Source organism: Eimeria necatrix, genomic scaffold (genome assembly GCF_000499385.1).
Source record: "Eimeria necatrix Houghton genomic scaffold, Enh_scaff63, whole genome shotgun sequence".
Classification (NCBI taxonomy): Eukaryota; Apicomplexa; class Conoidasida; order Eucoccidiorida; family Eimeriidae; genus Eimeria; species Eimeria necatrix.
This window is the reverse complement of record NW_013654478.1, coordinates 34,344-57,413: the sequence shown is the minus strand read 5'-3', so window position 1 is coordinate 57,413 and position 23,070 is coordinate 34,344. Positions and strand designations below refer to the sequence as shown.

The 23,070-nt window shown below is 59.5% G+C and overlaps 1 protein-coding gene across 1 annotated transcript; it reads left to right on the top strand.

Moving 5' to 3' along the window:
* Window positions 1-1,145: 1,145 nt before the first annotated feature.
* On the top strand, window positions 1,146-21,755 carry ENH_00068050 (subtilase family serine protease, putative; the record flags this gene model as incomplete). Its single annotated transcript, XM_013582384.1, is given in 7 exon segments — window positions 1,146-1,167; window positions 1,340-3,249; window positions 19,322-19,336; window positions 19,342-19,544; window positions 19,945-20,063; window positions 20,312-20,434; window positions 21,061-21,755. Coding segments are annotated over 7 exon segments (3,087 nt in total).
* Window positions 21,756-23,070: the final 1,315 nt, after the last annotated feature.

The window sequence follows — 23,070 nt, the reverse complement described above, 5'->3', positions numbered from 1 at the left end:
TCCCGCCTCTGCCGCTGGGGTCCATCTGCTAGTATTTTGCTGCTCTTCCCCAACAGCTAGTTCATATCTAGTGGTTTTAGGAGAACTTTAGACGCCCTTCGCTCTTTGTTCTGCCCGCTGCGGCATTTGCTTGCTGCTGCTTTCTTTGCAGCCCAAAAGCCACTGCTAAAGATGCTAAAATTTGCACTGAGCCTCTTTGCTGCAGCCCCACAAAGCCCTATTCCATAGGCCTGCTTGCAGGAGCTGGGGGTCTCAGCTTCCAGAAGTGACGGCAGGGCCAGAGCGCTGCTGCGCTGCTGCTCGGGACGCTGCAGCAAAAGGATTCCACTTTTGTTTAGCCGCTGCAGCAAACCCTCAGCCCCCGGCCCTGCCTCCTGCCATTAGTTCTGTTGCCGTTGGTTCTGCTGCTGCGATCGTGCAGCAGCGACTATTCAGGCTGCTGCTGCTAGTGCTGCTACTGCCGAGAATGCCAGACTGCCACTTCTGGGATTATCAAATGCTAAAGGCTTTCCCTTGCCGTTTCTGCTGCTGGGAGCACCTAAACAACAGTCAGGTAATGCACAGCCGGTGCCACACTGTGGGACTATTGAAGCATGCTAGTACCTGCTGCTGCTAAGTATGCAGCAGCAGCTGCTACAGAATAAGCAGCAGTAGCTGCTGCAGTAGCAGCTGCTACTGTGGTTTCACGTAAAAGACTTTCAATCCACACATTGTTCTCCCGCTGACTGCGTGTCTACGCTAAAGGCGGGCTCGGCTCGTTTTGTCCCAGTACAGTCAACAAAAACAAAAGAAATACCCTTTATTTAGCTGTTTTTGCGTTACTTCTCTGCTTTATTTCGCAGCTTGCTACAGCTCTGGGGGTAGACGATTTGGCAGCTGGGCGCCGACCGAGGGGGGCCGCACGCTGCCCCCATAACGGCCATTCAAGGCCCATGGAGGAAAGAAACGATATATCTAACTTATAAATAAATACTAAAAAAACTTGATTTCATTGAATAATTTAGAGTATACACCCCGCATTCTGCGCATAACAGGCTGGGGGGCCCGACCATTCCAGCACCCCCCGACAGCAGCCCCCAGAAACAACACCTCCTCCCCACTGGCAGCTGCAGCAAATATGGAGCTGGAGAAGCAGCAGAAGCATTATGAAAAACAAAGAAGCCGCAGGTGTATGTACACCAGAGCGTGTATCACCTGCTCCGGCATCTCTTTTGCTTCACTTTTTTCGCCTTCCAATTTGACGAACTCAACGGCAAGACAGAAATCTGCCGTGCGCTCTGCGCACATCTGCTTTGCAGCTAAAAACAAAATAATGCAGTGGCTGCAACACCTCTGCCAGCGAGCCTCAAGCGGTGTTCCCGTGGCTCACGCGTGGTAGTAGCAGCAGCAGCAGAAGTGGCAGCTCTGCAGCAGCATCGGCAGCGGCACGGGGAGCGAGCTGCAGCAGACGCCACAGCAGCAACAGCAGAGGCTGACGCAACAGCTGCAGCAGAACCTATAGCCGCAGTTGCAAAAGTGGATGTAGAAGCTGCTGCAGCAGGAGGGTCAAGGGCAGCAGCAGCGACTGCAGCAACGCAGCAAGCCATAGCTGCTGCTGCAGCAGCAAAAAGCAGCTCCTCCGGCAGTAAAATATTCCTTGAATTTCCCTGCGGCGCCTCAGCAGGAAATATGAAAGCAGCTGAGGCAGCAGACACGGGCCTTCCCGCTCCAGCTGCCTCAGCTGCATCCCGCCGCAGCCCCTCACCGCCTGCAGCAGCAGCAGCAGTAGCAGAAGCGGCAGCAGCTGCAACTGCAGCAGCAAACAGAAAAGAAAAAGTGACAGGAGCAGCAGCAGATGCGGCAGCTTCAGCGTCGACTGTAAAGCGGGCGGCGTTGGCCGCACTCAGAACAGCAGATTTGTCACCGGCCAAGCGCCTGCACAGGGAGACTCTGCAGCAGCAGCAACAGCAGCAGCAACAACAGCAGCAGTCCTCAAGTCCATTGATGCGAGCTGCTGTTACTCCCCTCAGAACTGGTAAGAAGGGACAGGAAGCCACAGCCTCCAATGCCTCTCTACCTCCAGCATCCGCAGCAGCAGCAACAGACTCAGCAGCAGCTGCTGCTGCTGCAGCTGCAGATGCAGCAGAGGCTGCCTCCCCCATAGGCTCGCCTGCCCCTCCCCGCCGCGTCCAGCAGCAGCCGCGCACGGGGGATTTGCTGCAGCAGGCTTCGACGCCCATCTCATCCAGCAGGCCCAGACCCCGGAGCAGCAGCGGCAGCAGCAGCAGCAGCAGCAGGAAAGAGCCCAGCCTTGATGCCGTTCCACTGCCTTTTAGAAAAGGCTTCAATAGGGTAGCTGAGGCGGGGGGCCCCCTGCGGCTGCCGCAGCTGGGGGCCCTTTTTGGGTTTTTGGGGGACTTGAGGGCCCCCCTGCCGCTGCTGCAGGTGGTGGGTGCTGCTGGCAGCGGCAAGAGCTTCTTGCTGCAGCTGCTGCTGGCAGAGTGCAGCGTGGCTCACGGCTATGTCGATGCTGCTGCTGCTGCTGCTGTCGACGGGTCAGCTGGCCGCAATTTGCTGTACCTACGCCTGCTGCGCAGTCTTGCTGCTTCTCTCAAACACGAGGCGGAGGCCTCCTGCGAGCCTTTATTTAAGCAGCAGCAGCAGCAGAGCCAGGAAGCAGCGGAGGGCCTGAAAGATGAATGCGCTCAGAAGCTGCAGGGGCAGCTAACGCTGCTGCAGCAGCAGCACAAGCAGCTGCTGCAGGAGTGCAGCAAAGCTTCCAAGGCGAGAGTGACCGCACCTGACGCCTTCATAGAGATGCTGGGTCAGCTGCTGACTGCTTCAGGTGCAGCCCTTGGAGCAGCAGCAGCAGCAGCAGCAGCCGCAGCAGCCGCAGGATGGGAAGGCGCTGCTGCAGTGCAGCAGGAAGCGACGGACCGCGCAGCAAGAAGCGCCGTGCTGCTTGTGGACGGAACGGAGTCGCTGCGACAGCTGCTGCCTGAGCTGCTGCAGGCGCTGCTGCGTCTTCCCGAACTGATGTACGGCTGCGACTTAGCAGCAGCAACGGCCCCCGCCAGCAGCAGCAGCAGCAGCAGCAGCAGCAGCAGCCGCGGGGTGTGCATAATCCTCATCGGGCGGCGGCCCCTGGCAGCAGAGGCCCTTGACGGGCTGCCGCCTCCCCCCTTAGTGCGCTTCGAAGCTTATGGCCGAGACGCAGCAGCTTTTGTGCTGCAGCGCAGCTTCTTCTCGCTGGGGCTGCCGCTGCTGCAGGTGGCGCTGCAGCAGGCTGCGCCCCCCGACTTCCCCTTCTCCCTGCAGGTGCGGCTGCCTTCCAGCGACGCCCACGCAGCAGCAGCAGCACCAGCAGCAGCAGCAGAAGCAGCAGCAGCAGCAGCGGAAGCAGCCGCGGCAGAAGAGGAAGAGGTTGGGGTGTGGCTGCTGACGGCCAAGGGAGCGCGCACCCCAGTGGCTCCTTTGTGGAATAAATTCTGCGGAGATATTTGCCGCTGCGTCTATCAGCACACTGGGGGAGATTTCTGGCAGCTGCGTTTTGTGTGTCGGGAGCTGTGGGGCCAGGCGCTGCAGCTGCTGCTGCGGACGCGGCAGCTGGGGGCGCTGGACTTGCTGCACGAGCAGCTGCGCAGCAGCTGCGCTGCTGCTGCTGCAGAGCCCTTCTCCCGCCTGCTGCCGGACCTCGTCGACTGCAGGGTCAGCAGCGCAGCAGCAGCAAGTATCTGGGGGGGACAGCTAGCAGCAGCAGACAGTGTTGCGCGGCTGCTGCAGCTCCCGCGGCTGCAGCGGCTGCTGCTGGTGGCTGCCTTCGTTGCTGCCTACACGCCGCGCCGCGACGACCGCCGGAAGCTGCGGGACGCACTCGGCAGCAGCAGCCACTTGCTGCAGCACAGCCGCAGCAGCAAACCCCGCAAGGCCCCAGAAGGGGCATTTGTGGTGCTGCAAGGGGGCTCGTGCCTGCCTAAGGCGCTGCCCAAAACTTTTACGCTGGTGCGCTGGCTGGCCTTGGCAGAGCTGCTGCAGCGGCAGCCCCTTGTGCTGCAGTGCCCTTCCGTGCTGCAGCACGTGAGCAGCTTGCTGCGGCTCAGCTTGGTGGCGGTCTGTGCGCCTTCGCTACTGCAGCAGCAACGCGCTGGAGCAGCAGCAGCAAGTGGACTCGCCTGGCTGCACGACGCAGGCTGGCTAGTGCAGAAGACGCGGGAGGCCCGCAGGGTGCCCGCAGCTGCTGCTGCTGCTGCTGCTCGTGCTGCAGCAGCAGGAGGCGGGGTTGCAGGCGGGGGAGCCCACCTGCTGCACCCCTCCACCAAGCTCACGCTGCTGGCTGATATAGAGCTCATCGTCAGTGCTGCTAAGAGCCTCAGCATACCCCTAGACCAACTCTTGTGAACAAAACCCCAAAGCCTAAGGCCTTTTGTTACTTTCTGCTGCTGCTGTTTGTCTCTGTGTCACTGCTCTCTGCCTATGCCTACTCGCGTCCGTAGAGTTCAAAAACAAGCAGGCTGAGCTGGATGGCTGAAACTGCTAATGCTGCTTCAGCTGCTGCTGCTGCTGCCAGTGCCATAGACAAAGGGTATTTCAGAAGGTCCCAAATAAATAAAAAAAACACAGGGCAATTCGATGTCCACAAAAATGTGGCAAAAGGCGGCATCTGCCGCTGCTGGTGCACACTACTGCGTAGTCAGTGCAGCAACTTGATTGCAGCAGCAACTCCACTGCAGCAGCAACTCCGCTGCAGCAGCAGTTGGGCTTTAGCGGCAGAACCCGTGCAAGAGCAACGCCGTTGCATATCTTCTACCTTCCGGCATTTCCGCGTGGCTACAGAAAAAGCGAAGTCGTGCTTTTGCTGCTGGCACTGCAGCAGCAGCAGTAGCCGCAGCAGCAGCAGCAGAGTGCGCCAGGCACGCTGGGCCGCCTACGCGTTGGTTTTGCTGCTGCTGACCTTTTGGGAGGTCGCGGGGGTGTTGATGGAGGCGATACTTCTGCTGCTGCTGCCCTGTTTGCTGCTGATTCCTGAGCACCACAAGCATCAACAACAGGCGCACCCTTTAAGCTCCCTGACATCTCCCCACAGCAGCTGCCCCTCCCGCTGCTGCTGTTGCTGCTGCTGTTGCTGCTGCGCGAACTCACCCCTACGTTTCCGGGCGTATGCAGCCCGCAGCTGCAGGTCAAGTCCTCCCTCGGGAACAACTCTGCCTGAGAGCGCTTGCAGAAGCGGCGACTGCATCAAAGCAGCAATCTGCGCGTTGCTGCTGCTGCTGCTGCTGCTGTTGCCTTTGGCCGCCGAGCTGCTGCGAGCCCTCACGAGCCTCCGCATGGCCACAGCAGCAAGAGAGATGGTCTCGCTTCGCCTGCCGCTGAGGCTGCGCCCCCCAAAAACGGTACTGCCGCATCTGCTGCTGCTGCCGGCGACTGCTGCTGCTGCTTCTTCCATCAGCGTGTGTCGGTGCTGCTGCTTCCTGTGGTGCTTCTCCGCTGTCTGCTGCTGCAGCCGCAGCGCTGCTGCTTCCCTGCCCGCAGGCTCCGGCATTTGAAACCCCACGAAGTCTCTCTTGAGTGGCGCCGCGTCGCCCATAACAGCAGAAGATATGCAGGGGGTCGTCGCGCCTATCTGCACCAGCACTGGCGTGCTGAGCAGCGAGCCTGCAGCAGCAGCAGCAGCAGCAGCAGCAGCGTCACAGTGGCGACTCGGACGCTCACGACAGCAGCACGCTCCAGCAGACATGGCAGCAGCAGTGCCCACCCCTGCAGCTACAGCTCCGACAGCGCCAGCTGCAGAAAGACCCCAGACCCAGCAGCAGCAACAAAAGCAGCAGCAACAACAGCAGCAGCAGCAGGTGGTACCCCATGTGAGCTCGCTTGAAGAAGGCTCGTGGGCTCTCTTGGCAGGCAAAGTGACCGGAGAGCTGACGAAAGAATAGCCCTTTGGCTGCTGCCCTGACAGACGAAATTCTCTTTCTTTTTGCTGCTGCGGTGGAGGCCTGAAGGCGCCTTGCTGCACGACTTGGTGCATGTGCTGCTGCTCGACGTTCAGATGCTGCTGCCGGCGAAGCTGCAGCTGCTGCCGCAGCTGCTGCTGCTGCAGCTCCCGCTGCAGCGTCGTGAAACGCGTGCATTCCGCACGTAGCTCCCCTCTGCAACACACAAAAGCAACAGCAGCCGCAGTGCAGCAGCAGCAGCAGAAGTGCATCAGCAGCCTGTGGTGGCCACGCCTTCGCATTTCGTTTCTTGCGTACTATTCAGCTTGCAACCTCGCTTAGCGTGCTGCTGCTACTGCAGCAGCTGCTACTAGAGCTGCTGCTGCTGCTGCTGCATACCTTGGCATTAGATTCCGAGGGTCTTCGTCCCCATCGACCCCCTTAAAAAAAAGACGCGTGAGGCCCGGATGGAAGCCAACCGCAGGGCCCTCTGGCACAGTTCTGCCTGCAACTGTGTGCTGCTGCAGCAGCAGCTGCCTGCTGTTGTGCTGCTGCTGCTGCTCCGAGAGAGCATTTCGCTTATCCTGCAGGCGCTCCTCTCGCTGCTGCAGCAGCTGCTGCGCACTGTGTAGGTCTTCGGATGTGAACATTTCAAGGAACTCATCGACACCTATTCTTGCTTTCCGTTTCTGCTGCTGCTGCAGCTGCAGCTGCAGCTGCAGCTCTTCCCGCTGCTGCAGCAAAGCCTGCTTTGCGTCCTCCTGCTGCTGCCGCAGCAACTGCTGCTCTTTCTGCTGCTTCTTCAGTTCATCCGCGTCGAGAAGACCTCCAGCAACGCCATCTTCATCCTCTTCAGAGTCACTGCTGCTGCTGTTGCTGCTGCTGCTGGTGTCCACGTCTATAACTTCCTGCTGCAGCCGCGCTTGGTCACTGCTCACATGCTTCAGCAGCACAGGCTCATCATCATCTTCATCGTCATCAGTTTGCTGCTGCTGCTGCTGTCCTTGCTGCTGCTTTCGCTGCTGCTGTTCTTCCTGCTGCTCTCCCTGCTGCTGCTGAGGCGACTCTGACGTGCTGCGCCTCCTGCGCGCTTCCCGCCTATCTTCTTCCGACTGCTGCAGCAGCTGCTGCTCCCGTTGCTGCTCTTGCTTCCGCTGCTGCTGCTGCTGCTCGTACTGCAGCTGCAGCTGCAGCGCGCGCTGTTGCCTCTTCGCCGACTGCAAGTGCACAGGAGTGGCAGCAGCAAGGGTGGAGATCTGCTGCGCAATTCTGGCCACTTTTGCTTCGTCTCCTTCGCCTTCTGCTGCCAGCAGCTGCTGCAGCAGCCGCAGCAGCGGCAAATCTGGATAGTAAGTTTTCTCTATGACAGCACTAAGTGCTGCTTCCCAGTCAGCTTCGGACAAAATGGTCTTGCGTTCTCTCAGTCTTTTCCTTTTGCTGCGGTGGGCCCGCGCAGCAGCAGCAGACGGCAGCAAGGCTCTTGCTCCTGCTGCTGCTGCACTCGCAGCTGGCAGCAAAGACAGCTGCCCCGCGTGCAGCGACGCCACTGCTGCTGCTGCTTCCGAAGCTGCTGCTGCTGCTTGCCGTGCTGCTGCCACCACGCACCCGGGGGCGAGCACAGGGGCGCCGCTAGCTAGCGCAGCGATCGCACTGCTGCTGCTGTTTTTGCTGCTGCTGCTGCTGCTGCTTCTGGAGGCGCCCGCTTGCGTGGGGGGCTGTGCAGGCTCCCACCCCGTTGCTGCTAGTTCGGGGTGGCGCCGTCGTCTTGCTGCTGCTGCTGCTGCTGTTGCTGCTGCGCTGCGGCCCCCTCGCATGAAGTTGGCGAGAGTCACTGACTCGTCTGCTGCGGCCTCTGCCTCCGCCTCTTCAGTAGCATCAATTTCAGCTGCTGCTGCTGCTGTTGTACCTGCTGCTGCTGCTGCTTCTGGCTCCTGGTGAGCTAGCTCGAAGCGCTGAACTTCAACGCCAGATTTGCCGGATGCAGCGGAAGGCAAAGTCGAAGGCTCAGCAGAAGAGCTGCTATCACTGACACTTTGCTGCAGCTCCGGAGCAGCAGCAGCAGCTGCCGCTGCTGGTGCTCCTGCAGCTGCTGGCGTTGTGGCCTGCCTGCACTGTGGGAGGCTTTTATCAGAAGCGCTTTGCGCAACAGAGAAAGATATAGGCCGCCTTGTGCTTCTGCTGCTGTCGGCGCTGCTGCTGCTGCTGCTGCTGCCGCTGCTGCTGCTGCTGCTGCTGCTGCCGCCTCTAGTGCTACGCCAGTCATTATTGCTCTCCTCGTTCAGATGCTCTCTCGGCTCAGAACGCGGCGCAGGATGGTTTTTGGCCAGTTTTGCTGCTGCTGCTACTGCTTGTGCTGCTGCTGGTGCGGACGCTACCGATGAAGACGCTGCAGCAACAGCCCCTGCGGAATCAGCTGCGGGAGCAGCAGGCCTTCTCTCCGCCCTCTCCATCTTTCCGACGCAGCGCTTAGCCTTCGCTGCTGCTGCGGCTGCTGCCTGTTGCCGCTGCTGCCCGCGGCTGCTGCTGCGGTTGTTTGCTCCCCTTCCGCTGCTGCAGCGCTGAGGCTTTAAGGGCTCCAGCCCTCAACTGGAGCAGCTGCTGCTGCCGCCTCATCAAATTTGTGGAGCTGCTGCTGTTCCTTGGTGGGATGTCCTGACTTCTTCCCTGCTGCTGCTACTGGCCCCGCTCCTGCTGCTTCCGCTGCTGCTGTTGGTGGTGCCTGCGCTGCTGCCGCTACCGCTGCTACAGAGACCGCAACAGCTAAAAGGTGCTCTACGTGGGCTTAAGTCTTTATAATGCAGAAGGACAGAAGTGACAGAAGAAGCAGCCAAGCTTAAGGCATGCAGCCGCGCCGTCAACTAGTAAGCGGGCCTGCGGCCCCTGTTGCAGCTGTTGCTGCTGCGGCTGCTGCTGGTCGCTTGTCTATACCCAAAGAGCCGACAAATTCGAAATGCCACTCCTCGTTCAAAATTGAATGAACTAAAGAGTTTTATTACAGTCAAGCCAACAAGATAGAGAATCTTTGGACCACCAGCCTCACTGGCTGCTGCTGCAGTAGCCACGTAACTGCGCAGCTGCAGCTGCAGCAGCTGCTGCTGCTGCGGCTGCTAGGGCTGGTGGGCGATGAGACAAACAAGACACCAGCGACCCCCTTCAGGGATTGAGCCCCTGTCTTTGCTGGCTAATTCCTCTCAGCCTGCTGCCAGCAGTTCTTTTCGTGTTCTTCCTTTCCCGTGTGTCCTCACGCCCGGGCATCTTCACGCAGGAGCAACAGCAGCAGCAGCAGCAGCTGCAGCAGTGGCAATCGGCGTGTCGGCTGTCACCTCTCTCCGATCCCCGTAGGATCCTGGCTTGAAAATGACGCGTTTTCTCGTATTAGGTGTTTTCTTGATGCTGCTGCTGGAGCAGCAGGAAGGGCAGCTGGCTGCTGCCTTCCGCGTCGGCCCTGGGCCCGAAGCTAGAGGGGCTGAACTGCAGCAGCGGCTGCGCCCCACAGCTGCCGCCCCAACTGCAAGCCAGCAGCAGCAGCCTATTCAGCAGGTTGCCGTGGTGCCGCGGGCCGTGTCCAGCAGCAGCAGCAGCAGCACTGCAGCAGCAGCGGGTCCCACGGGGACCGCTGAGCCGCTGAGCGGCCCGCTGCCAGTGGACCTGCGTGGGAAGACCGCGTTTGTTGCAGGTAGGTGCTGCTGTTCGTCCCGCCTCCTGTAGGACTCCTGCTGCCGCTGCAGCTGCTGCTGAGGGCGGGGCGCGGCTGCTGCTGCTGCTGCTGCTGCTGCTGCGCAGGCGTGGCGGACAGCAACGGCTACGGGTGGGCCATTTGCAAGCTGCTGCGGGCTGCGGGCGCGCGCGTGCTGGTGGGAACTTGGCCTCCAGTTTATTCTATTTTCAAAAAGGGCCTCGAAAGCAGCCGTTTCGAACAAGACAGCTTCTACGCCCAAGAGCCCAGCAGCAAAGTTGCTGCTGAAGCAGCAGAGAAACCCGTAGATATCGTCTTCGACAAAATTTACCCCCTCGACGCTGTCTTCGACACCCCCCAAGATGTGCCCCCAGAGGCAAGCTACGCTCACAGGGCCAGCGCCGCAGCAGCAGCAGCAGCAGCTGCTGCTGCTGCAGCAGATGCAACGGCAGCTGCGGCTGCGGCTGCGGACGCTCAGGGGCTCCAGAAGGCTTGCTGTCTTCTTTTGTGCATATATGTCCTCCTATATATATAATTGTGAATAAATACAAACATAAATATAAATATATGTGAAGATATAAATATAAATATAAATGGAAATATAAATATAAATGAAGATGTAAATGTAAATATAAGTACAAATATGAACACAAACATAAATTTAAACGTAAACATAAATGTTAATATATGCGAATGTTCATGCAAAGTAATCAGGTGTAGACTCGGGCGTGTGACTTCTGAAAGCCTTGCATAAATAAGTATGATCCAATTTTATATTCGTTCTTCTATTATATTCATTTTTATATTCATATTTGTATCTGTATTTATATATATGCTTACATTTATATTTATATTTTATTTATACTTGTATTTATATTTGTATTTCCATTTATATTTTCACTTAAATGCATGAAAGCTGTAAATGCCTGCATGTAGACTCAGAGTTGTGCTGCAGCTGCGGGCTTTTAACTTGGGCCTAGAGGCTCTCGCTGCGCAGCAAATCTCTATACATAAAGGCTCGAATGAGGCAAAGAAGGCACAGCGAGCGCCCCTTCGTGACCTGCTGCTGTTGCTGCTGCTGTTGCTGCTGCTGCTGCTGCAGGTGTCAAGCAACAAGCGCTACGCCGGCGTTGGCGGCTTCACGATCTCAGAAGTGGCTGAGGCAGTGAAGGCCGACGTGGGCCAAATCGACATTCTAGTGCACTCCCTGGCAAACGGCCCTGAGGTGCGAGGGTTTAGGGCTTAGGGTTTAGGGTTTAGGGTTTAGGGTGTGTCCGTGGGCTGTGGGGAAGCACTTGTATGCGCTTAGCGCTTAGTGCCAGGGGCTGGGGGTTTCTGAGCCTTCAGGTAATCTGAGGAGAACGCCTCGGGTTTACGGAGTAGGGTGTAGGGTTTAGGGTTTAGGGTTTAGGGCTTGGGGCTCGGGCGTTGCGCTTCAGGTGACGAAGCCTCTGCTGCAGACATCTCGCAAGGGTTACTTGGCTGCTGTCAGCAGCAGCAGCTACTCCTTCGTGTCCTTGCTGCAGCACTTTTTGCCTCTCATGAAGGAGGGAGGCAGTGCCTTGGCTCTCTCCTACATCGCATCTGAGAAAGTCATTCCCGGTAGGGTTTAGGGTTTAGGGTTTAGGGTTTCGGGTTCCCCGCACGTTTCAACAGCAAGTTCCTGCGCACCAGCAGCGCCACTCCCGCCGCCCGCAGCAGCTTTCCCTGCTGCCCCTCCCCCCGGCCACTACCACCGCCACCATCCCTGCTGCTGCCCCTGCTGCTGCTGCTGCTGCTGCTGCTGCTGCTGCAGGCTACGGGGGAGGCATGAGCAGCGCGAAGGCCGCGCTGGAGTCGGACTGCCGCACGCTGGCCTTCGAGGCTGGCCGCGCGCGGGCCGTGCGGGTAAACTGCATCAGCGCGGGGCCGCTCAAGAGCCGCGCGGCCACGGCCATTGGCAAGGCCGGCGACAAGACCTTCATAGACCTCGCCATCGACTACTCAGAGGCCAACGCCCCTCTCCAGAAGGTCCCCCTGCTGCTGCTGCTGCTGCTGCTGCTGCTGCTGGTTTGCGGTCGCTTGGCGGCGGCGGCTGCTGCTGGTTTACTGCTGCTGGGCGGCGGCTGCTGCTGCTGGTGCTGTTTTTGCTGCCGCGGGGATGCTGCTGCAGCCGCTTGTTCTGCTGCTGGGGATGCTTGTGCTGCTGCTGGGGATGCCTGTGCACCTGCGCCTTGTGCTGCTGCTGCGTGATCTGCTGCTGCTATTTTTGCTGCTACTGCGGCTGTTTTTGCTGCTGGAGCGCACGCTGCCTCGGTCCTTCGGCAGCGACGGCGCCAGCTTCTCGGACGTCGGGCTGCGCCCTCCCCCGCTGCTGCTGCTGCTGCTGCTGCTGCAACAGCTGGCCCTGCTGCTGCAGCAGCTGGCCCTGCGCTGTGCGGTGCTGCTTGCTGCAGGGGCTGGAAAGCGACGACGTGGGCAGAGCCGCTCTCTTCCTGCTGTCCCCGCTGGCCCGCGCTGTCACTGGGACCACACTTTATGTGGACAACGGCCTGCACGCCATGGGCCAGGCTCTGGACTCCAAGTCCCTCACCCCTTGAGAGTGCCTGCGGCCTAGCAGCAGCAGCAGCTGCTGCTGCAGCTCTTGCTGCTGGTCAGCTGGTGCTGCTGCTGCAACTGACCGAGCTACGCCTGCAGCAGCAGCCGCAGCTGCAGCTGCGGCATTTGTAGAAGCAGCGACCGCGGCTGCCAAGGCCGCTGCTGCTGCAGCTGCTGCAGCTGCTGCGGCGGCTGCAGCAGCAGAGCAGACGCTTTTGTGACAGTTCACGTTAGCGGAACGAAGAGCGGTGCAGTTGGGCATCGCAGTTAGAGCCCTGCTGTTACTGTTGCTGCTGCAGTGGCTGCAGCAGTGGCCCTTGGATCTGCTGTTTTAAATAGAGAACCAAATGACCAAAAGCTCTGGTTTCAAAGAGCGCCACGCACTGACCGCTTTAGCGGCTGCTGCTGCAGCAGCTGCTGCAGCCCATGCTGCTCCGCTCCCGCTGCAATTTTTGCTGCTGGATCTAGTGCTGCGGAAGCTACTGTTGCTGCAACACGGCGCAACAGCATTCGCTTCAGAGCACAGCCAACAGCAGCAGCTAGTCAGCATTATAGTGCGCAGTTAGAAGCGACAGCAACGCAAAGGGAAGCAAAGCGGCTTCCATTAAAAGGCATGCAAACAAGCAGGCAGAGGTTGCGGTGGCACCCAGCAGCACAACCTTCTGCTGCTGCTACTGCTGCTGTGCTGCTGCTGCGTCGATGGCAAGCCGTGCAAGTGGGAAGACCGTAGCAGGTTTCCCTAGACTGTAGGGCAGCTCTGGCTCGCTGCAGCTGCGAAGCCAGTAGCAGCAGCAGGAGTGGCCCCGACTAAATGAAAAAGGCAGCTTAGTGTAGGGCTGGTGGCCGTGGCTAGCTGCAGTGCGCACTGGCTAGTCGCTAGCTGTGGCGGCTAGCTGTCAGGACACGGCTAGCCAGGCCTGCTACCCCGTTGCAGCAGCTTGGTGAAACCTTGCCCTAAGCAGGCGGCTCCTAGAGGGCCAGAGCCTGCAGTAGCAGACAGCAGCCAGAGCACTGCGGGTAGCAGCCTAGCTAGCTGCGGGTAGGTGCGTAGCTAGCTGCGCCGGCTTTTGGGGTAAGAGCTAGCTGTGGCAAGCCGAGTAGCCATACAGCATCTCTTTGATGGGTGCAGTGACTAGCTGAGTTTGCTGTAGTGGCTAGCTGAGCAGGTAGCTAGCTTTGCAGTGGTTGCTAGCTGAGTAGTTATCTCAGTCTGCAACAGCGGCTAGCTGGGTAGCTGACTGAGCTTCTAGCGGTGGCAAGCTGGGTAGCTAGCTGCATTTCGATGTATGGGTTAGCATAAAGTCGGTCTGTCCCTTTAGAGGGGGCTATCTGAGCAGATAGGTGCCTCCAAAGTGGCGGCTAGCTGCACAGATAGCTGTTTCTGGCCTGCCCCGCACACCAGCCTTGACTATGCAGCTGCACGAGCGTTGCATGCAGCTAAAACTCTCCTCTAGGGCAAAGAGCCAGCTTGATAGCTTCTTTAAACTTGGTTTGGAGAAAGAGAACGGCATGAAAAGGAGCGAAGAGGGGCTGAGTTGTGGGGGGTCGTCGGCAGCGGCAGCAAAGACACGCAGGCAGCAGCAGCTGCTGCAGAAGACGATCTGCAACGGTGCCTGTGGCTCTGAAATATAGAACTAGTGTTAATATAAAAATAATCTTATTAGATTTCAAGTCAAATTCGAGGAGCAGCAGGGGAAACTGCCGCATTTCCTGCGCAGCGCCAGCAGCAGCAGCGTAGCAGCAGCAGCAGCAGCAAGCTGCTGCTGCTCGCCCCGAGCAGGTGACCCTGTGCTGCGGAAGACAGCTGCAGCAAGTGGATCCCCTTCACCCCTCTGTCTTTCCTCTATCTCCTTTTTTCTTCATTGTGTGGGGCTATATGGTTACCTCCACTTGGTTATTTCCACGAGCCGCTGCAGCAACAACAGGAGCAGCAGCACCAGCGGCAGCGGCGGTTCCCGTTGCGAAGATAGACACAGGGAGCAGCGGCATTGCTACCGGTATTTAGCAGGTGCTCTAACTGCTTATTCCAAGCCCAATTGGCTGTCTGTTGATGTGGACAGACTAACGGGCGAGTCAACAAGCAGCAGCAACAGCAGCAGTGACAGCAGCAGCAGCAGCAGTAGCAGCAGAGGAGTTTTCCAGGAAACCAGTTCGCAGGAGATGCGCGGAACAAGAAGACCGCCGCGGCAGTCGCTGCTGCTGCTCTTTTTTGCAGCAGCAGCAGCGCTGCTGAACCTACATTACCCTTTGCACGGCAGCAGCAGCGATGGCAGCCCTGCTGCTGCGGGCTTCCCTCACTTCCTCCCAGTCGTCGCCGGGGATAATTTGAGGGGCTCAGACAGTGCAAGCTCAGCGAACAAAAGCAGCAGCAGCAGCAGCAATGACAGCAGTAGCAGCGGCAGCAGCAGTATAGGCTCGCCTGCAGGGGGCGACTCCCCTCCAGACTCCCCTCCTGCAACCCTAGCAGCAGATGCGGGTGCAACAGGTGCAGCAGCAGCAGCAGAAGAAGTACCAAAAGCAGCCGCAGCAGAGGCACCAGCAGGGGCAGCGGAGTCAGGCGCAGCAGAGGTAGCGGCAGCAGAGTCAGGCGCAGCAGAAGCAGGCGCTGCTGAAGCAACAGGAGCAGAAGCAGGCGCAGCAGAAGCAGCAGGAGTAGGCACAGCAGAAGCAGCAGAAGCAGGCGTAGTAGCAGAAGGAGGCGCAGCAGCGGAAGCAGAAGAGGTAGATGAAGCAAAAGAGTCTGCAGGTGGCTCTTCGGCGAGCCTTGAGGTGGAAGCTCTTTCTGGCAGTCTAGCAGCAGCAGCAGGTAGCGCAACAACTGCAGCAGCAGCAGATGCAGCACCAGCAGTGGCATCAGAAGCAGGTGCGCCGTCTTCTGCTGCATTGGAGTCAGGTGATTCTGCCGGCACAGCCGCAGGTTCTCCGTCGCCGGCAGCAGTAGCAACAGCTGCTGCAGCAGAGCCGGCATCAGCAGGGCCCTCGCCCGCGTCCCTAGCAGCAGGAGAAGCAGCCGCAGCAGCAGGCCCCCTGCCAGCAGCAGCAACAACCCCAGCGTCACCTTCCCCAGCATCGCCATCTCCATCCCCATCCTTAGCAGAAGCAGAAGGCTCCGAAGGAGGAGCCTCAGCAGCGCCGTCATCACCACCATCATCCTCAGCAGCAGCAGCAGGAGCAGCAGCAGCAGCTCCGCCGCCACTCCCGCCTCCCCCCCAGCAACCAGAAGCAGCAGCAGCAGCAGCAGCGGAGGAGCCCGTGCCCTGCCTGGTGCGCCGCCCCTACAGCGAACGGCGGGGAGGCTACTTGAAGGTCCCGCAGTCTTTTCTGGACCGCCGCAAAGAAGAGGCTCTTACTGAGGCGGAGCTCGAAAGGCAAATCGACAGGCTCTTCGCCGTGGACCCGGAGCAGATCGAAAGGCAAAGCGCCGCCATCGCCAGGTAGCTGCTGCTGCTGCTGCTGCTATTGCTGCTGCTGCTGCTGCTGCTTCTGCTGCTGCTGCTGACTGTGGGGCTGGTGGTAGTTGGAGGGAGGGTGGTAAGGGGGTACTGCCGCGTTGTAAGTTACTTGTTGTGGTGGTGCTGCTGTGGCTGCCGTTGCGGCCCGTGCTGCTGCTGCTGCTGCTGTTGCTACTGGTGGTGCTGCGCGCGTCGCCTGCTGCTGCTGCTGCAGATCTGTGGACGCTGCACGCAATCGCGGGCAGCCGAACGGGCGCATCATAATCGGGGTGGCGGACCTGCAGTCGGGCGACAAGGACTTCGACTTGCTGCTGCAGCGGCGCTCGGAAAGCAGCAGCGGCAGCAGCAGCAGCAGCGGGAGGGACGGCCGCAGCATCAGCACGCGGGCGGAGGCGGAGGCGATGGGCAAGGCAGCAATCAACGCGGAGGAGCTGCAGCAGCAGCAGCTGGTGGGAGATGTGAAAGTGCTGCCAGAAGTGGGGCTTGTTGTGGTGGACTTCAGCCCCGAGTCTTCAGAAGCTCAAATTCGAGAAACTGTAAAACGCATTTGGTTGCGTTCGCCGGCCACTTGGCTGATTGAGGCGGACTCGGAGGTGAAGATTAGGGGGCTGGATGAGGAGCCAGCAGCACCAGCAGCAGCAGCAGCAGCAGCTCACACAGCAGCAGATGAGACGCGCACTTTCAGAGGGCCCTTTCGAGTAGACAGGGAGCCCCGCAGGATGCTCATGGCTGCAGAAGAGCTTTACGCAAACCCCAGCATCGGAAGCAGCAGCCCCAGCAGCGCCAGCAGCAACGACAGCAGCCCCAGCACCCACAGCGGCCCCAGCAGCAGCAGCAAGACCAAGCAGCAGCAGCAGCAGCAGCAGCGCCTGGACAAGGCTACAGCACGGAAGCAGAAGCAGCAGGATATCAAAGCCCTCCAAGCAGACACCAAGGCAGCGACAAAGAAAGAGAGGTCCAGCATCACCAGCAAGCAGCAGCAGCAGCAGCAGGCGCGCTCCCCGAAGGCCAAGCCCGTCAAGGAGACCCCTCAGCAGAAGCAGCACAAGCTGAAGGCGCAGCAGCAGCAGGACAAGCCCTCAAGCGACAAGCAGGCGCAGCAGCAGCAGCAGCGAACTCGCTCGCCGAAGCAGCAAAAGTCGACCAAGCTGAAGGCGCAGCAGCGCGAAGAAGACAGCCGCTCCAGCCCCTCTGCTGCTGCTCTTCCTTCTTCTGCTGCTGCTCTCAGCCCAGAACCCCTCAAGGAAGCTTACCTGCAGCAGCTGCAGCTGCCGAAAGCAGTTGTTGCTACTCCGGAGCAAATGGACTTTGGCGGGAACGTGAGGCGGCTCGACACAGCAGCAGCTACCGAAGAAGCAGCAGCAGCAGCAGCAGCAGGTAAGACTGGCCTGCCGGAAGCAGCCGCATCAGCAGCAGCAGGGCTGGACGCGCCAGAAGCAGCCGCAGCAGCGGCAACTTCGGTGGAAGAGGGAGCAGCAGCAGCAGCGTCGGAGAAAGAAGAAGAGCTTTTTTTTCCCTTTCCGCGGGCAGCAGCAGCAGCAGCAGCTGCTGCTGCTGCTGAGGAGGAAGAAAACGAAGAAATGTTAGAGCAGCGAGAAGCATTCCTCGCCTCCGAAGAAGCAACTCCTAATGATATTCTCTTCAGCCGCCAGTGGGCGCTGCATAACAGAACTTTGGGCTGCAGAATGACTGAGGCGTGGAGGCTGGTGTACCGGCGCCGGCAGCGGCAGCGGGAAGCAGCAGCAGCAGCAGCAGCAGCAGCAACAGACCCCGCAGCACACCCACCTGCAGCAAGGTCCTCCCCAGAACCCATCACTGTTGCTGTCATCGACACAGGCGTCGACTATACCCATGAAGACCTCAAAGGCAGACTCTGGAAGAACACTGGAGAGATCCCCAACAACGGCATTGACGATGACGGTCAGTCCTGCTGCTGCTGCTGCATCTGCTGCTGTTGCTGTCGCTGTTGCTGCTGCTGTTGTTGCTGCTGCTGCCACTGCTGCTGCTGCTGTTGCGGCGGTTGCTGCTGCCGCTGTTGCGGCTGTTCCTGGTGCTGCGGCTGTTGCGGCTGCTGCTGTCACTGCTCGTGCTGGCGCTCTGCTGCTACTTCTTGGGGAGGGGCAGCTGCGGGCCGCCGTGCTGCGCTGGAGATGCTGCTGCTGCTCGTGGCGGCGGCGCGGTCTTGCTGTTGCTGCTGCTGCAGAGCAGCAGCATGGGGCCCAGTGCCAGCCCCAGCAGTGCCTGCAGCAGGAACAGCAGCAGCAGCCTGCCGCCGCATGCGCCCATGTGCTGCTTGTGCTGCTGCGGCCGCTCCTGCTGCACCTGCTGCAGCATTTGCACACTTCATTCTTTCCCACATGCTGCGCCTGCTGCTCCAGCTGCAGCTGCTGCGCCTGCTGCAGCTTTTCCGCACTTTACTCTTCCCCTGCGCTGTGCCTGCCTCGCCTGCCGCCCCTGCTGTGTGCGCCGCGTGCGCCGCGGGTGCTGCTGCTGCAGCGCTGCTTCTGCTGCTGCTGCTGCTTGCTGCTGCTGCAGGCAACGGCTACGTGGACGACTACCACGGCTACGACTTCGAACGCGGCAGCGCAGACCCCATGGACGAGCACGGCCACGGCACCCACGTGGCTGGCATAGTGGCAGCTTCGGCGAACAACGGCATTGGCATTGCAGGTCTGCAGCCCAGCTAGCCGCTGGCTAGCTGCCCAGCTAGCCGTTGGCTAGCTGCCCAGCTGGCCGCTGGCCAGCTAGCCAGCTGGCAGCTCGCCCTCTGGCCTGCCTAGATAGCGAGACAGATGCCTACACAGCTAGGTACCTAGCTACTTGTACAAATGGCTGACTAGATACCTAGCTAGCTAGCTAGCTAGCTGCCTGCTCACCTAGATAGGCAGCTCGCTGACTAGCTACTTAGACAGCTAGTTGGTTAGGTGCCTAGATAGATATCTAGCTAGCAAGCTAGATAGGCGGACACTAAGCTAAGTAGCTGGCGAGCTGGGCTGCAGCTGCGCGTAGGGCAAGTGGCTAGCTAGCGGGGTGGTGGGCAGCGAGCTGGCTGGCGGGGGGCTAGCTGGGGCTGCTGCAAGCTGCGTGAGTAACTAGCAAGCTGCATATGTAGCTAGCTGCTGCCAGCCTCATGTGTAGCCAGCTGCTGCTATTTGCATGCGTAGCTAGCTGCTGCCAGCTGCATGCGTAGCTAGCTGTAGGCACAGCCAGAGGAGCTTCTGCTGCTAGCCATACAAATAGCGCTGCAGCCGTTGCGGTAGTGTGGGCATTGGCGAGCTTTTGCACTTTCCCGAGGGGCCCTTTACTTGTTTTCATTCCTTCCATGCATGTTTGTTTGTTCCTTTTAATGGGATCTTTGCTTGAAAGGGTTTCTTTTCTAGCTTTTAATGACAAGCTTGTTGCTGTTTAAATGCATTTGCCTGCTGCTCCTTGCCTCCGCATCTGTGTGAGTCCGCTGCTGGACCGGAGAAGAAGGGGCGCAGCAGCAGAGCCGGGGCGCAGCAGCAGGCGCAAGCAGGTTGTAGCGCGCAGAGTTCTGCTGCTGCTGCTGCTGCCACAGCCGGGTTCAGAGGCATGCTCCTGATACTGCATTTCTGCTGTTGCTGCTGCGGCTGCGGTTTGCGGGTTCTGCTGGCTTCTCTGCCTCTACCCTTCGACAGCTGGCCCGACGTTAGGCGCTGCTGCTGTTGCTGCTGCTGCTGCTGCTGCAGGCGCGAACTGGCGAGTGAAGCTGATGCCTCTGAAGTTTGAAAAACGCAGCAGCGCCGCGGTGGAGGCCATTGCCTATTCGCTGCAAATGGGGGCGAAGATCAGCACTAACTCCTGGGGCTTTTCTTTCAGATCCGAAGCCCTCAGACTGGCCCTCGAGCAGGCCGAGGCCAAGGGCCAGCTTTTCGTTGCTGCAGTCGACAATGCGGGCGCAGACAACACCACGTACGCGGGCCACGCCGCCCTACTGCTGCTGCTGCTGCTGCTGCTGTTGTGCTTTTGGTGCGCTGTTGCTGCTTCTGCTTCTGCGGATTCTGATGGCGCTGGTGCTGCTGCGGCTTCTCGTCAGTGCTGCTGCTGCTGCTGCTCGTGTGGGTTCTTATGGTGCTACTGTCATTGCTGCTGCTGCTGCTGCTGGTCATGCGGGTTCTAACGGCGCTGCTGCTGCTTTGCGCCAGTACTGCTGGTGCTGCTGCTTTCCGTGGTACTGTCGCCGCTCTTGAGGTGTCTTTTCAAGCATGCACGGGCTGCTGCAGCAGCTGTCTTTATCGCTCACGCCCCTATCCTTGCCGCTGCTCCGTTGTGCTGTCACCGCTGCTGCTGTTGCTGCTGCTGCTACATTTAGGGCTAAGGATTTCCCCCCTAACTGGGGCTACGACTGGCGCACTGGCCGAGGCTTTAAGAACATGCTGAGGGTTGCCAATCTCGCGCCGACGGGCAAACTCTCTACTTCCTCCAACTATGGTATGCAGCAGCAGTGCAGCAGCAGCTGGCGCTGCGGCGCTTTCTGCCGCTGCTGCTGCTGTTCGTCTTACTGCTGCTGTGTTGTTGCCGCCGCTCTTTTGCCGCTGCCTTCTTGCGTCACCGCTGCTGATGCTGCTATCGGGCAGCTATATCCCCTGCGCGTCGCCTGCCGCGGCCGCCACCACCACCACAGGAGCAGCAGCAGCAGCAGCAGTAGCAGCAGCAGCAGCCTGCGGTGAGTGCCTCAGGAAAGTACAACGTGGACTTGGCTGCCCCGGGCACTGATATCATATCGACTTTGCCTGCGAGGCAATTCGGCGATAAGTATGGCTACAAGAGCGGCACTTCTATGGCGACTCCTCTCGTTGCAGGTACTTTTGAGCATTTTATTTCGTTTACTTCTTTTTATTTATTCTATTTTCGCCTTCTTTTCCCCATTTGCTCTTTGAGAAGCTGCCTTTTGCCGAATGATTCAACTTTTTTGCTGCTTTCCCGATTTTTTCTGCCCTCTTCTTTTTGCACGAGCCCATTGCCTCTGGGGGCCCCAGCTCCAGCCTCTGCTGCTGGGCCGCCCCTGACCCCTTGAGCCCCCGCAGCAGCTGCAGCAGCTGCAGCGGCAGCAGCAGCTGCAGCAGCTACTGCGGAAACCTTAGGCTCTTCGGCTCTTTCACGTGGCGTTGCTTTTGCTGCTGCCGGCTAGCCTCTGTTCTGGCCGTCGGGGCCAGCTGTTCTTCTTGTCTGCTTCATTGTTGTTGCTGCTGTTGATGTTCTATTTGTATCCGCTCTTGGATGTCTCTACATGCTTCTCCCTTTTTCATATATAGTGTATAATATAGATAAACATATATATATATATACACACACATATGTATAAGTATATATATATATATAAATTTACTATATATATAGTAAGCCCGAGAGCCCGCCAAGCCGCGGATGTCGCTTGTGTGTGGCTGCCTTTGCTGCTGCTGCTGCTGCTGCTGCTGCTGCTGCGCAGGCATTGCGGCGCTGGTGTGGGCTGAACGGCCCAGCCTGACGGCCGCGGAAGTACGAGACGTGCTGCTGTCGACAGCAGCGCCGCTGCCGCCGCTGAAAGCTGCTGTGGCCAGTGGGGGCACTGTGGACGCACATGCAGCTGTGGAGCTGGTGCATGCGTTGAACCAGCGGGACTTGGGGCTGGAGGCGCCGCAGGCTGCTGCCTTTGCCCACTGGCAGCAGCAGCAGCAGCAGCAGCAGATGCAGCTGCTTCAGACGTCCGCACCCGTCCCGTCCGCCAACGCCGGCGACGCGGCCGCAGCAGCAGCCACTACTGGCCAAATGGCACCCACGATACCCTCTCCCGCTACTGCTGCCGCTGCTGCTGCTGGGCAAATGACGACAGACGGGTATGGGTACGACGCAGCAGCAGCAGCGGCAGCAGGAGCAGCGCCGGGAAGCGGCTACGTCTATAACGTCGTGATCCCCTCTCAGCCCGTTGGCGGTTCCGAGAGCGCACCCCTGCCGTCGTCAGCCGATACGAGCAGCAGCAGCAGCAGCAGCAGCAGCAACAGCAGCAACAGCAGCTACGAAAACAGCAAGGGATCCACAAGCGCCGCGAGCTCTCCCATTAGCTTCTTCTCGAGGCTACTGGACCCATTCGCTCTCATCGCCCGATTTGTAAGAATAGACACAGATCTGGCACGCAACAACTAGCAGCACAGCAGCAGCAGCAGCAACAGCGGCAGCAGCCAGCCACACCAAGTCAAGCCCCACATGACACCAGCACAAGCAATAGCAGCTGCATCAACACCGACACCGGCACCTTCCACCGCTTCTGAAGCCTCACCACCACCCACAAGCAAAGTGCAGCCGCGGCAGCAGCAGCAGCAGCAGCAGCAGCAAATCCGTGGCCTCAGCGCTCCCAATCAGGCGCAGCCTCCGTGCGCGTCACTCTCTGTGCGGCTCGCCCTCGCCCATGCTCAGGAAACAGTTGCTGCGTGTCCTAAGGCTTATCTAGAGCTAGAAAGTTGCAGCTTCTGCAAAAAGCAATTATTTAAACAGCACGAAGTGCAGCACAAAGAAGACGCCCACATTTAAGCAGCACTTGCCTTCCAAAGCACTGCCTGGACGCGTCTTCCAGCACCAGTTCAGTCCCACCAGCAGCAGCAGCAGCAGCAGCAGCAGCAGCAAAGTCAGCCAAATGCCATAACACCGTTGCACCCCAGCGAACCACAAACTGGGGCCCCACACTGCCAGCGGGGCGCCCGGTGCCCCCCATCGCGGGGCCCCACATGGAGCCCTAAGGAGGCTCTCCAGCCACTGTGCCTTCAAAGGCAGGCAGGCTGGAGGGCTTGGGGCCCTGGGGCTGCTGCAGCAGCAGGCTGCAGCAGCAGGCTGCAGCAGCAGGCTGCAGCAGCAGGCTGCAGCAGCAGGCTGCAGCAGCAGGCTGCAGCAGCAGCAGCAGCAGCAGCAGCAGACCCAGGGCTCCTGCCCAGTAGTTCGTGTTTGCTGCTGCGCGTTTGCTCATGTTTGCTGCGGTGATGCTGTTTCTGCTCTCCTCCTGCCTAGTCGCCTCTGTGCGTCCTGCGCCTCTCTTGACTTATCTCTGGGTATCTAACTATGTGTGTCTGCCTGCTGTGGCTGCTGCTGCTGCTGCTGCTGCTGCTGCGACCCCCCGGGCCCCCTATGATGCACCTGCTTCACGGCGCACTGCCGCCACTCCACTAGTTAAGTGCAGCTGCACTGCCACGAAGTTCAGAAGCAGCATTAGATAGCAACACAACCTGCTGCACAGGCTCCCACGCAGCAAACCCCAAAAAATGAATCTGCGTCTGTTTTTCTGCTGCTGCTGCTGCTGCTGCTCAGCAGCAATCAGGAACCGCCTGCAGCAGGACCACAGGCGCTGTCTGCTGGCTGTGAGGCCACCCGCAGCAGCAGGACAAGCCAAAGAAGCAGCAGGAGCCAAAGCTCGCACGCAGCGCAAACGGTGACAGCAAACAGCCTCAGCAGCCAACACCCTCGCTGCTGC